Below are 15224 nucleotides of genomic sequence, written 5' to 3' on the forward strand. Positions count from 1 at the left end.
TTAATTGATCTATGTACGTTTCGATTTATAATTGTGATTTTTTTTATAATTCACAATTATAGTTTTTTGGCACTTCTGACAGTAACTATTTAAACGTCCTGCAATATACCGTGCATTGATATATATTGCACATCTTAAAGTATTGCTTTGTTTTTCACATCGATAAAACTTTGCTAAAATAAAGGACTGGCTGTGTAACCATTTGAATTGCCAGTTCTTCCAGAAATTTGTCTCGTGAAATGCATCCCACCTCCGGACTTACAGCAGACAAAGCATAATAGTTGGATTATCAGAAAAAAATGTAGATAGTTTTGTAATTCTTAACATACAGGAATTGCTTTGTAAATGCTTTTGATACCACTGTGTTAACTTCCCATTGATAAGGGGTGTTATGCTTTGGGGCTTTTTAACCATTTGAAGAGGCTTTGTGGTAAAACAGCAGAAATTGCTGAGCCCTAGTAAGTGGAATTTTAAGGCTTTCTTCTGACATTGGAGAGGGGAGGCTTACAGCTTGCATCCTGCATCCGTCTTCCACCCTCCGTTTCAGTGTTTTAACCATTTCGGATGTTTGTGAGGTCACATAAACGTTGAAAACACAAGGAGATGATGGATGGAGCGCTGAAACTTTTCAGACACTCACCCCCTGTCACAGATCTGGGTTGAATCCATCATCTCGCCACCCCAGTTCAGGACCAGCTATATGCAAATCAGTCTTGACCCAGTGCCTCATGGGAACAGTCCAGCCCGAACTGCCAAGCTAAGTCTTCCCTGGATTGGAAACTAGAATCCTGGGACCGGTTTCGGGGTAACACCCCTCATCAGCCAGTCTACCATGAATCCAGTGGCAAAATGAGCAAGGGACCCACGTCCAGGCATACCCTGCCAACTTAGGGCGAAGAAAGCAAACACAAGGAAATGATGGACGGAGCGCTGAAACTTTTCAGACATCCACCCCCAGTCACAGATCTGGTTTGAATCCATCAGCGTTCTTTAGCTCACTTCGCCACCCCAGTTCAGACCCAGCTATATGCAGATCAGTCTTGACCCTGTGCCTCATGGGAACAGTACAGTCAATTGAGCCACTGTTCTACAACACATACTTACATGGCTTGTTCTCCAGCCATCTTCATCCATTGGTCTGTTCAGCTGTCATTCGCAATTTGTTTTCCGCACACGTAGCATACGAAATGGGTCAGCCTACTTGACCCATTGTTTGCTTAGTCTGTGAGTGACCGCATTCTGCCCTAGCACAATCTTCTCTCCCACTGAGAAAGGAGTCCCTTTCAGTGCCAGAGGCTTGTGTGCTATTGTGGACTTTTTAAAATTATTTGGTTATTACTTATTGTCCCATTTGTGAGAAAACAGCAACGCCCCAGAAAATGTTTCTGGGCCGTCTCTGCCACATTCAGTGGCGTACAGATGAGGCAGCCACCTATCAATATTTTGTAAAACTTTATTACAATCAATGTATCGATGGTTTACTGTGTGCACACAGAGCAGGACTTTAAAAAAAATGATTTTGTAATAACATTTTACAAAAGCAGTTGGAAGCCAACACCAGCTCTATTGGCTATGCCATTGCTTGTTTAATAAGTGCCCTGGCCGGCCATTTAGGAAAGTAGTCTGACACCGACATGTGGACTGCCTGGCCCATGAAGATGTAAAGAAATGCAATGTTTCATGGTCTTTGGTAACAGCCATGGTTTCGCTAAGGTGAAGGATAACAATTTTTGGATATTATAGATCATGTGCAGATAAGTTTTAGCACTCTGTACGAACACAACTCTTATGCAAAAGCATATGCACTATTGAATAGAAGATAACTGATAACTAGTGGACAGCAGCATAGCTATAGATACGTTCTAAAAAAAACTCAGCCTTTTGAGCTTCTAAATAAAGTGAGACCGTGATTTTGGAGGGTGGGTCCAAAGAAATCCGGGATGATAAAAGTATGTATGTTTTCAGGGAACAAGCAGAAAGCTTCAGTTGCACAAAACAAATGTTAACTTGGATACACTTTGAAACTGACGAGGTTAACCTATCTGATCAATTATAGTGCAAACATAAGTAACACAATGTCCGGCCCTGCACTTGACAAACACTGTAAGCATGAAACATTTTATATGTGTGTCTTGCTGAAACGTCCCTTTGGTGGATGCAAGTGGCAATCTTCTAAGACCAAAGGGGTGTTAATATTTTACAATTTAAGGTGTGTGCACATCAGTCATCACCCTCTCACTGCCTGGGTGCTCTTTTTTTTTCCTTGTGAAATTGCCGACCGTCCACCCGTCGTCGCTTATGTAAAGTTGATTTGATGAATGAGGTTTTGGTTTTACATGTTCACAGCATCACCTGAGAGTTTGTTTGTGGCTTCTTTGGTTCACTGCATGCAAGACTTTATGCCTCTGCGTATTGTCTTTGATCTCTCAGAGGCTTTGACCACAGGGCCCTTGTTGATCTTCTAAGAAGAGAACACCATCTGGGTGCTAGATGAGGACGTTTGGCTGTATTTGAGAGATTGCTCGCATTGTCCACTGTCTCTCTGCCAGCATGAGTTCCAGACCACAGTACTCTGGAGTCCCCCATGGGCCTGGCTTGGCCTCATGCTCAGCTGTAGATGAATTCACCGGGAGAGAAGGGGATGATCCCATTTTCAATCCTTAGCGCTCCAATCATCTGTTGATCTATCTGCCCAGCTCTTGTCTCAAGGCCAATGGAATCACTGATCCTGTTCAGCTGCTATTGAGTCTTGGACGAATGGACACTTTTTGAAGCTCAGCCATTCTAAGAATGAATGTATAATGGCTTGCTCTCCAAGAAACTGTCTCTCTCTAGATCTTTGGGAATGTGCTATCCTGATTGGCAACGGTTCCTGGTGTCCTCTTTAAAGCTTTGTGGTTCTGTTTGCACTTAGGCTCACCTCTGTCTGTGCATGGAACGACCTCTTACTGGTGGTTTAGGCGACTTCTGTTCATTTTCCCATCTGACCCTAAATGCTGTTGATCAATTCAATGAGCACTGCCGTCCATAGAAGCACAGAGGCACTTCAGTGTTGTTCCTCCGTCCCCCCTTATGTCATTTAAACTAGGATCACATGGAACACCTCTGTGAAGCCCCCTTCATTCACCCCGCCCCTCTCCACTTAAGCATTCTGTCCTCTCACCGCCGTGCCCACTTGATGAGTAATTCGACAAAATTGGTGAGTAAGAGTGACTTGAGTTGGGTAACCTACATTGAAGGCCTACTTCTCCATCCCTAATCACTGCCTACGTAAAGTAAAACTCTGAGTTCATCCCGTATTGTTCACAGCAGGTTTAAGGTGCAAATTGTAATATTATGTTTATTAAAGGCCTGCTGTGGTTTTGTTCCATTTTGATCTTTTTAGTCTTAATATTGTTCTTGCTGCATTCAGCATTCAATTTAATACATGAACTGTGTTAGATCCCTTATCCCTGTCGTGGTATAATATTGCTTTTGTTTGCATGGTACATCGGGCCTGTGATGGTGGGAATATGTTCTAAGCAGAAAATGTTTGTGTTATGATGTTGGCGTTGTCTGTGCACACTCTTCCACACCCAAAGTCAATGTCTTCTATAGTAGAGGAACCTAAATCATGGGAACCACAGGTTACGAAGATGGTAACCTTGGCTGGTGGAGAAGTGTTGCTTAATGGTTAGAGCGGCAGACCCTGATGCAGAGGTCTAGCCCGGGACCAGGGTTCAATTCCCCGCCTCGGCGAGTCTTTGGCTCAAAAATTCCACGGACCTGATCATTCTCGCCTCGGTGCCTATTCCAATCATGGAGTCCCACTCTGCGACTCTGGGCAATAGCTTGCTTAATCTCCACAACGGCCCCCACAACGCTAAGGATGCCTGGCCTCCACCTTGGGGGTGCCCAGGAGTGGACACCTCACAGGGAAAGCCAGGATGGGTTCCACAGTGGTATTTGTACAAGCACCTTGAGACCCTTGCGGGTGAGTAGTGCGCTATACAAGTATCCATTTACATTTACATTCCAGCCCTGCTCGATTGAGAGAGCTCTATTCACTGGGCTGGACCTGCTGTCCTTGATCAATTTTTGCTAGTTTGTTATGATGTGGGTGGTAGCACAACACAACCTCCAGGCAGAAAGTGGACCAGTCGCGGAAAGTAAGTAAGGGTGCAGCAGGAGACGTAGGCAGTGTGGTTCAAGAATAGGAAGAAATTGGCAGACTGCACAGGTTTAATGGTCTTTTTTGCTGTGCGATGCCAAGTTTTTTGTTGTAGAATTCCCACAGTGCGTAGCAGGATTTACAAATGCTTCGAAGCTGTATTAACAGTCTGACATGTTCACTTTTCAGACAAAAGAAGATGGTGAGCCGGAAAACAAGCATTTCAAAGAAGAGGGGGAAGAAGAAGCCGATATAAAGCACAGGTACTATTATTGTTTTTATCCTTTGTGTAGGAGGTTCGAAATCTTGACTGTTAAAAGACAATCAAAGACATTTTCTCTGAATTTTAAGCCGAAATAGACAAATTTCATTAAAGGTCTAAGCTACGCCAGGGCCGTATCGCAGTCCTTCGTTACTTTGCACTCCATGCCACCTCAGTTTGGGCCCAGCCATAGGCAACTGAGTCTACACCCAGATCCAGTAGGAGCAATCTAGCCCAAACTGCCTGGACAAGTCCTCCCTGAACCTGAACACAAGTAACTCAAGATCAGTTTCACCCCCGATTGGTGCTCTTCAGTCAGGTGTAGCTTTGCTCTGGTGGCACAGTGTGCACAGGACCCAGGTCTGGGCATACCCTTCCCACTTAGGGTGTTGTTTTTAAATATACAAAAAAGTGTTGGGTGTAATACTTGAATTAATCTTAGTCACAGGAAATTACTCGATGCCACATCCCAGTCCATTGTTAATTTGCACCCCCCCCCCTCAGTTTTGACCCAGTCATATGCAAATCAATCTTCACCCTACTCCAATCGGAGCACTCCAGACCTAACTGCAAGGCAACGGTCACAAAACGCTAAGTATTACAGCACTATCTTGGACAGAACCTGGAAGTGAATGATGCTTATCTAGGAAAGATGAATGTCTGAGAGGCCGAGTGATGACAATACATTGTTAAATCTTTGATTTAAGGAACTTTAGTTTGAACCAATCAGCTTCATTTCACTGTTGTTGCTTCGCAGCCTCTTTTTGCAATTTGGTAGGTGAGTTATGAGTTACAGGGCCCGGGTAATTATGTGACATTGGAGAACTATATTGTGCGGCAGGATTGACTGTTATATGACACGAAAAAGCTATTTATGTGGCATAATACCGGCCATTCTCTGCCGGTGTTATTTTGCCATTGCCATTTTAATATGCATTGATGCTGTCTGGTCAAAAGTTTCACCTTGTGAGTACGAGCCTAAAAATTGATTAAAACATTTAGCAGCTGATAGGTAATAATTAACCTTGACAGAGTTTGCTACTACGCAGCACCACTTTAGTCGCTTCTTGAGTAACTTCTGGTTCATTTGATCTAAAACATTTTTTAATCTGCAAATGAAGCAGCAGGTGGTAGTTTATGTGGCAAATCGATAATTAAGCGGAAACACATCATGGCTAGAAAATCTCATCATTCCAGTGGCCCTACTTACAGTAGATTGCTGTAATAAGGCGACCCAATTACATCGTTCTTCTGACTATCTTACTTCTCCGCCCCTCTGGTGTTGCAATCCACCGGTATCAGTAGCCGAGCCCTGCTAAGCACTTTGATTTTATGTTCAAGCTTTTACATTTCTAACTATGTCATTATTCAGTTGACATCTGTGGGTTATGCTGCTGCGACTACATATAAGAAAGAACCCCCTTCTGAAAAATAAACAAGCATTTACAATGCAACGGTCTCGCCTTTGCAAAAGTTAGAGCTATTGGCATTGTAAATGAATTTTTTTTTATTTATGTGTTGGTTTTGAAAACAGATAAATAAATGGCATTGTCATTTACAATGCCAATAGCTTAATCTCTCGCAAATGCCACACACAAACACACAGACCCACCCACGCACACATACACAGAGCCCCACACACACAGAGCCCCACACACACACACAGAGCCCCACACACACACACAGAGCCCCACACACACACACAGAGCCCCACACACACACACAGAGCCCCACACACACACAGAGCCCCACACACACACAGAGCCCCACACACACACAGAGCCCCACACACACACAGAGCGACACACACACACACACACAGAGCCACACACACACAGAGCCACACACACACAGCCTCACACACACACACAGCCTCACACACACTCAGTTTCTCAAACACACACACACTGTCTCACACACAGTCTTACACACTGTCTCTCACACACACTCTGTCTCACACACACTCTGTCTCACACACACACTGTCACACACACACACACACAGTGTCTCACACACACACACACACACAATGTCTCACACACGACTCTCCGCTCTTGTCCCCCACCCCCCTGTTCCTACCCTGCCCCGTCTCCAGTCTTGCCCCCTCCCCGGATCGCTCGCTGCCCGGTGCCAGCCTGCTCCGCCTTGCTTCACTGCCAGCCGCCCCCCTCCCTCCCCCGCAGCACCGCCAGGCAGCCCTCGGTGCGAGCAACGGGGGGGCCGCAGCCCAGACATGAATAAAAGCCCCCACCCAACACCTCTCCTCCAATGCGAGACGCAAGAGTGAGGGGAGGGGGTTAGGGAAATCGCACATACTCGTAAGAGAGGGCATTGAGGCGCTGGACATCCGCGAGGGGGGGGCTTTAAAGATGCACAGGCCCAGCCTAGGAGGTGATGCTGCGCTAACGCACAGAGCAGTCCAGTCTGTCCTTAGAGGTGACCCAGCCCATGCACTGAAGGTGCCGGAAGTAGCGCCAAGTCTAAAGTCGATATAATTGCTCTGAAGAAGGTGATGCAGCTACGGCCATGGAGTACTGCCCTGAACCGGTTGCAGACACTGCCCTGGCCTGGTTAGCGCACACTGTCCATTAACTGTATCCCGTCTGACTGCACTTGTCCAGCCCCGTGGGCGCCAGTTGGTAATGTCCACCCCCCCAACCCCCACCCCAATGATTCCAGTCCGTCATGGTTCACACCCATATCCGTCATCTTGGTTGTTCAGATGCTATCCCGTCACCGTGCTGAGGGAATTACACAGCGTGGGGAGCGCGCGCCGTGAAATGACCTCAGAAGCGCTCTGGGCTGAGGAGACTCGGTCACGGGCTGAGGGGGCCGATAAAGCGCTTGATCAAAGATAAGCAAGTGCCCTGAGTTGACACCCCTGCCCTGAATGTGGGCTTTATCTCCCGCGGAACGAAGCCCTACTGCCAGCAGCACAAGTCACTGCAAGTAAGAAGCATATCAGGTGTTGCAAAAGCTGCATGCACGACACGTGTCCGTGTGGCATGCTGCCAAGGAGCCTGTGCTAGCTATGAGCGCGTTTGCTTCTGTGTGTTTAAATTGGTTACAGCGTGTGCGTGGATGCGTGCGCTACTTTATGATAAAAATGTTTTAATGGATTCTCACCAAAAGTACATTATGACTATATCGGATTTAGGAAAAAGTCAGTGTCACATGTGCGAACCAATCAGGGGCAGGGTCCTTTATAGTGTACAAAATCAGCCCTTCAAGGTTTCCAGATTTTTTACGTGAGTTCCACTTATCGGGGTTTGAGTGAGAAAGAATTAAAAGGGTAAACCTACACTTCAATTTACTAAATCGCCAACGGAAAGTGCCGTAAAACATCAACAAAGGTTGGGAAACGCCGCACGCCATGTCTTCGCGCCTACCTCTGATTCCCTCCGAACTGCGCTGAGCGGTGGATGCCTGCACTGCGAGGACTTATCTCTTTTCGCTCTAAGCCCCGTCCTTTTCAGACTGGGGGCGTGTTTTTGACTGAGAACGTCACTAGGTAGAAAGAATGTCAAAAACACGCCCCCCAATCCGAAAAAGACGGGGCTTAGAGCGAAAAGAGAACGTCACTGAGACCTCTTCTCCAATGGCTGGCCGCCGTTTAGGAGGCCAGCCAATGGAGAAGAGGGTCGGGGCTTAACCTCGCTACTCAGAGACTTTAAATCTCGCCAGCGATACTGCGCATGTGCGCAGCCTACGCTAGCCGAAACCTAAAAAGTTGATTACATCTGGCTATATCTTCACATAAAACAGTATCGGACACTTTTGGCCAGGATAAAAAACGTGTTTAACTGTCTTAACTGTAAGCGTTTTCATATATTAACCGAAATGAAAGGTCTTGTCAAACTTAAGTTGGGTTTGCAAAGTTTTTTTCCCAGTGGAACGCATTTCAACATGCAGAAGGTGTGTGGCAGAAGTCTGACGCCTTTCGAACAGGAGCCTCTGCCCTCCTCCATCCTGGGTGAAAAAGCAGGCTGAAGCCAAGGGCGTAGTTATCAATAGTGCAGTGGTGCCAAAATCCAGGGACGTGAGGGCCCACTTCACTCCAAATAGTAACTTAAAAAAAACTATTTGTGTTTTTTTCCATTAGGTACAATTCAAACAAACATATATCCAGTCAGCCTCTTACATATCAATTTAAATCCTAGCCGTTAATTAGGCAGTATTTATTTATTTATTTATTTATTAAAGTTTTGTATAGCGCTAGCTGGACCCGAAGGTATCAGAGCGCTTCACAGCATGTACAAAAAGGCATTAGAGGTGCAGTGAGGAAAGAGAACAGAGCAAGGAGCACATGGGTGTAGAGAAAGACTTTACAATATAAACAGGAGCGCAAAAACAGGATAGAGTCAAAAGCGAGACATCCGGCTCATTGGACCGCAGCGAAATTGGACTTTCAAAGTCAGACGTGGAGATCTTACTACAGTCCAGAGCGCTTAAGGAAGAGGGCTTTGAGTAACATCTTGAATTTCGGGAAGGAGGCGGTCGTTCTGATATGTGGGGGGATGGCGTTCCAGATCTTGGGAGCATTGCCCGCAAAGGATTTGCTGGATGTTTTGTGTTTCTGGGATTTCAGAGGAATGAGTAGGAGCGGTACTTTTACATCAAGTATTTTGCTAAATGTCTTTCTTTTTTTTTCATTTCCTTATGCAGGAGTGGTGAATAGGCATTCATTGGATTACTCCTGTTTGGACGCATTTTAATTAAAAGCTTTCAGGCACTATGCTCGTCTCCTATAGCGTATCCTCATTCTCCCGTACCTAAATGATAGTTTGAAAGTATGGGGGCATTATTCCGTATTGTATGTCTTGCACCATTTAGCCCATATTGTTTTAATTTCCTCGGGCAGCCCCATCTCTTATAAATGTTTTTCTCTGCTGACATCCTCTGTATTTGTGAGCCACTCACAGTAAGTTGGCTCCATTCCCCTCCCTAGAGTCTGGCAATGTTCTATCAAGGAAACTCCAATCGTGTCACATAGCAACTTTTTGTTGTTTGAGGATGACTGCTCACCCCATGTTTGTAATAATATGATTTCAACATTCCTTTCGATTTGTGTTTCTACTATTTCATTTAGTAGCTTTGCATTTTTCGACCAATATCTATGATTTTAGGACTCTTCCACCATGTATGGAATAAGGTTCGGCCCAGGCCACATCACCTCAGCCGTACCCTATAACTTTGTCGTATCCTAGTTCAGTACTTTCAGTGTAGTAATTTAAATAATTATAAACGGAACCTGGCCTAATTGCCCCTTCTTTTCGTACCCACTTGGTGTCTTTCCATTTCTCCTCTTCTAACTGGCCAAGCTTCTTTACCACGTCTCTTTTACCTATGTTAATTCTACCAGCGAATTGCTCATAATAATAATAATAAAGGAGTTTATAAAGCGCATAGCTACTCCCAAAGGAGTGTCCCAGTGCTAAGGTCAGACACATCCACTGACAGTTCCAAGCGCGAGAAACAGCCCATATCTAGTTCGCAAACAGCCAGGTATTTAGATTTTTCTGAAACAGACGTTCTGTCTCAGAGTGCCTTAACTGCAGAGGGAGAGAGTTCCAAAGTCTGAGTGCCAGATAGCCAAAGGAGCTCCCACCGATACATGCTTTCTTTACCCTCTGGTTCTGGGCTAACCAGGCCCCAGAGGACCTGAGATGTCTCAAAGGGGGAGTATGGTGTAATATAAGGGGCAAATAGGTCACACCGGTCCTCCTGAAAATCCTGTAGCAGTGGCAAAGGGCCGTAAAAGCAACGCGCTTCTTACTGGGAGCAAGTTAAGTTTAAGAAGTGCGGGCCCATAGTAGCCTGTTTAGGAAGTTTATAGCAGTCGAGCTGCCGAATTCTGGACTCGTTGGAGTCTCAGAAGCCGTGATTGAAAAACACCCAGATACAAAATTTACAGTAATCCAGACGGGAGATGACAGGGCTTGGATCACTGTATTCAACGTTATATACCTGTGCTCTGTCTCTTTTCTTCAGTGGTTTTGTCAGGACTCTGTTTCCTATTGGGCATATTGTTTGCACCTCTACCAATTCTTCTTTGTACCTACCCTAGAGGATGTTTTTAACTACACAACCATTGGTTGTGTGGGACAAATTTCCGAAATGCATTAGGATCCATGCTGCTCTGGCAATGCTGTTGGGTCCAGCAAGCGAATGCAATTTTAAGTGTGTATTGGAATCATAACAAGAGAAAGCAGTGCTTTTTCAGGGTTTGCGTCCCAGCTATGAGATGTAAGATATGAGTGTCCCTCACTGGCCTGAATCCACCTTTAGAGCAGTCGGAGATATAAGTGATGCAGATGGGAAACCATACCAGTCACTTTATGCACCTCCTTGCGGGTGTACCAGCCAGACACAAACTGTATTAGTCATGAACCAAAGGCTAACAACGCAACAATACCCATGTGTACAGCCTACTGCCCTCTATGTTCACCCCTATGCCCCAGCATTTTGCTTTTCTTAATGTGCAACTGATAGGCCCATTTGGTGAAGTAAGGAGTCCTCACTCAAGTGAGGGTTATGATGGCATATGAACCTGTTTGTACATATGGTAATGAAACAAAAGAGGTCGCTGTACTGTTCCTATGGGAAATGGGGAGAGTGTTTAGCTGGCATGACCACAGATGTCAGAGTAACATCCTGGGGCATCCATTTTGTTGGATATAATGGCCTCACACACCCCGAAGGATGTCATGCTTCATCATCGGCAGTTGCTCCTCGTCGGGGAGGCGGTGCAATCCCTGTACATATGGTAACACAGTTTGTATGGCCAAATCCTTGACTTAAGTGGGTGAAAAGGTCTCCTGTCCTTCTCAACGTCGTCTGTGAAATTCTGTTTTCAAACGTGAAACTAAGTTGGCCATCTCCTCCCACTATCACGTGATAACTGGAGGTGGCTTCTGCACTTGTACTTCTCATTGCAGGTGGATGAACGCAGGCTAGTTACTGAGTGAGTGGACCTGGTGTTTTGGGGCCTGCTAGTGGTCTCAGAAGGATTTATCCCTAACTGATATGACACTTCGGTGTACGGCCCACCAAGAGGCCTTGCTCCTAAGGACCAACCTTGCAATAGTCCTGAAGTGCATGAGCTGCTTGTTGTCCATCTATGTCTGTCTGGCTGGCAGTGCATAAATATTTGAGCCCCCTTCTCGTGGTTTTCTATTTCTTCTTTCCCTCCGAGGATGAAGAGCAGTGATCTAGCCAGTCCCCGTGGGCTTGAGCAGAAAACGTCCAATGGGGAACAATGGGCTCCTCACCTGGGCTCTCTCCAGGGTATAGAAGCTTCAGTGTGTTAAGGATCTTCTGCCTACCTGTTTTCTGGAAAGTCCCTGCAAACCTAATTGGCCATCCTCACCCACAAGCCAATGACTGGTGTTTAGTCCATTGTTCATTTAACATGCACAACCAGTTGCTGAGGCCTAGCTTTACATGGGCTTCCTGATTCCGGGGGCCCAATTAGTCCTGTAATGTACTCTTAGATCAACTTTGCCGCTGCAGGTGTTTTGAGCCCTGTGGTGCTGAATGGCATGATCTACTTTCTACCTGTGGGCAATCACTGGACCAACTGATAGCCCTGCACTATCTGTGGAACCTTCATGATTCCGCAGATAGTGCATGGCTATCCAGTGTCTCATTTGAGGCATTCGCTCCAGGCATGGGTGCAGCTATCAACGGTGTAGCTGGTGATGTGCCTCTGGGGCCTAAGGGTGTGAAGTACCACGGCACCCCCAATATGGCAGTCTTTTCTAATACAGCTGTAGGTCAGGAGGGCGATTGTACTTCCTTGCATTAGGGCCCACTGCATGCTTGCTAAATCTCTATATAGTAAATTAGGAATGCAGTTTTATTCAGGCCCATCCATGTACATCCATTTTGTAGGTGAAGCTTTTGAGATCACTTTAGTTGTCTCAGCTTCATCCATTGGTATGTTGAATTGCCATTCATATTTTGCTTCCACTCACCACAATAAGTAGCATGGGGCAACAGGTCAGCCCACTTAACCATTGGCTTCCTTAAGTTTATACCGCTCCAGTGACAAAGCTGGATCAGAATGTACTTATTTTATTCATTTTATTATATTAATTTTAAATACAACCTATGTATTTTACCTTCACTTTAGGTACTCAGTTAGATGGTTGGTTTCCTTTCTCCATTGTAATGTTGTTGTTTTAAAGTGCATTGTTGCCACCTGAAATTTGAGCACTTGGGTAGGGGGCGATTCATTATTGTGCACTTCACTAACCATAATAACAAATTGCATGGCGTTACTGAAAAACTTGTTATTCGAAAAAACATGATTAGTGAAATAGCAATATCAATGAATATTTGTTACATGTAACATTTTAGTGCGTGCATAAGATCCCTATGTATAGAGGGTATCTTGTGTACTTTTTAGTTCTTGCCTGTCTCTTCAGGACCTTTTGTTTTCTAACAATAGGCTCAGAGGCTGTCCAATGGTTACTATTTTTCGCCTTCATTGTCAATCTCATTCCCTTGCTTATTAGTGGTCAGCAGCCATTTAGTTCCTTCCTCTTTGTATGTTTGTAGCTCTCCAGGAGAATGGACGCCTTACTTGTGTCCTTCCACTTTAATATTTTTGGTAACTACTTTTTTCTTGGTCTTCACCATTCTCAGAGTGTGCCTTTTGGAGTTGTTCTCCTGCCCTCCGACCCTCTGTTGTTTATCTGCTTGCTCACAGCCCCTCCCTCTCATCCTCTGTGGTCTTCAGCTTACCCCCAACCCCTCCTTATGTTGTCCATGTGCTTGCTCCCAGGCCCTCCCTCCTTCCCTTAACCCCTTCGGTGCTGATGACGGCTCCAAGCCGTCATGAGTCACGGTGGGCGTGTGCTGATGACGACTGGGAGCCGTCACGACCACGCTCGTGATCGGAATGTTCAGCACCGGCACGGAATTCCAGCCGCAGCCAAGGTGTTAATGGTTTCTGTCAATCTGGATTCGCCCTCCTGTCCCCCCTTACTCAATGTCACCTCCCACTACCTGCCTCTCTTTGTTTGGCCTCTTGCCACCCTCTCTCTGTCTTGCCTCCCAACCCACAATAAACACCAACAACAAAAAAACACTATAATGCAGCCAGTGCAGGCCCCATCATAGCACTTTTCCCCCACAACCTCCCTTGTCCGTGTTGCCCCCCTACAAATTAGTCCTCCCTTCCTCCATGTTCTCGTCCACCGGCCCAACCAACAGTAAAAAAAAAAAAGAAGCGCTATGATGTGGTCATTGCTGACAGCATAAAGCGTTTATTCCCTCACTTTCAGCCATCCTGCACAGCATGGCTAAAAAAAATTGACTAAACAAACAGCTCTCTCATAGAAGAGACCTACGGGCTTTGCAAATGCTTGTTTATGAAGGGTCGTTGATGAAGAGGGGAGAAAGGACATCTCCGTGGAATTTGCTGAATTTGAATTCCTTGCATAGGACCCCTGTCACAGATTCGACCCTTTCACATAAGCTGTTCAGTGCAAAATAAATGGAAGTCTTTACAAATAAAGCAGTAAAAACAAATAACATTTTTATTTTACTTTTTGTTATACCTTAAAATAACATTTTCTAAATTATCAAAAGGAAAGCGTAACCCACCTTGGTGCTCTGCCTTTTCTTTTAAGGTGGATGACCCAAGATGTCAAGCAAAGTATGTTCTGAAAAGAGTGTGTCTTGAGGTAGAAATGTATCTGCAGGTGACTGCAGTTCCCATGAACGGTGGAGAGGTCATTGAAATAAGAAAGGGGATTACTATGATACACGTTGTTGGATCCCAGCCCTTTTATTTTCTCCCTCTTTTCTCCCTTTTTTGTACTTACGAGTTTGTGTTCCACTTTCCCAAAGGTAGCAGCAGTAATTGTATTCGACCAATTAATGATCATTCACATTAAAAAACACATTTGAAATACATTCTCAAAAGCAGTATACCAATATGTAAAACGACTGTAAAAATTAAAAACAAAAGTCATATTTTATCATAATATAATAACAACTATAAAAGACAATCACATTAATTCCAAAGAGCTTAATAGCCCAAAAATTCCAATGGGTGACTAAAATAAATCGCAGTCCTGATTCGACCAGATACAGCTCTTTATTAAAAAAAAATGCATTCTTAAATATAACTTAGTACATCATCATTAGTGCAACCAACCATAAAAATTGTATTGTAGTAAAAACAGCTATAATGACCAATCACATTTGTACCAAACAGCTTAATTGTAGTACAAAAGAACTTCTATTGGGTAGCTAAAATCTTAATCCTAATGCTCCAGACATAAAGCAGATATCTTGATATAGAAAACACTAGCCATTCTGTGGTATCAGATCTTAGTACTCGCAAAACTTCTACAGGTTGTGTTATAGACAACAGCCGACATACCAGGACTATCTATCTCTTTCTGGACTTTGCATATGCAGGGCAGAAAAACATAAAATGATCTATGAATTCAGAACAGTAGCTACATCCAGAACTAGTTGAGGTTCTTAGAAAGACGCACGCAAAGCCCATTAGCCTCGGAGAAAAACAAAAGCACACGCACTAGCGTGTGGTGAGCTTTCTAACGCCTATTATTAAAAGTCGAGCAAATCGCGCATGCGCGCTACTCTAGGCTCGACCTAAAAAGCAGTGGGGTGATGCTCCTCCGTCTTAGCAGAAGGAGCCGCCACTGTAATTAGTGTCAAAAATACCAGCAGCTGTAGAAAAGTTTTGGTTGGCAGGGATGTGTGTACATATACACATCGATCAACAGCATCATTTTCAGGATGCCATTTTCAGGCACTATGGCATCAAAATGA

The 15224-nt window shown here is 44.9% G+C and overlaps 1 protein-coding gene across 1 annotated transcript in view; it reads left to right on the forward strand.

The window, feature by feature from the left end:
- The window catches only part of CCDC12 (coiled-coil domain containing 12), a 303076-nt gene that overhangs the window by 141630 nt on the left and 146222 nt on the right, over window positions 1-15224 (forward strand). Inside the window, exon 2 of the mRNA XM_078662560.1 lies at window positions 4340-4413. Within this exon, the coding sequence (XP_078518686.1) occupies window positions 4340-4413 (74 nt within the window). The remainder of the gene's footprint in view (window positions 1-4339; window positions 4414-15224) is intronic.

Source organism: Lissotriton helveticus, chromosome 10, assembly GCF_964261635.1.
Source record: "Lissotriton helveticus chromosome 10, aLisHel1.1, whole genome shotgun sequence".
Taxonomy (NCBI): domain Eukaryota; kingdom Metazoa; phylum Chordata; class Amphibia; order Caudata; family Salamandridae; genus Lissotriton; species Lissotriton helveticus.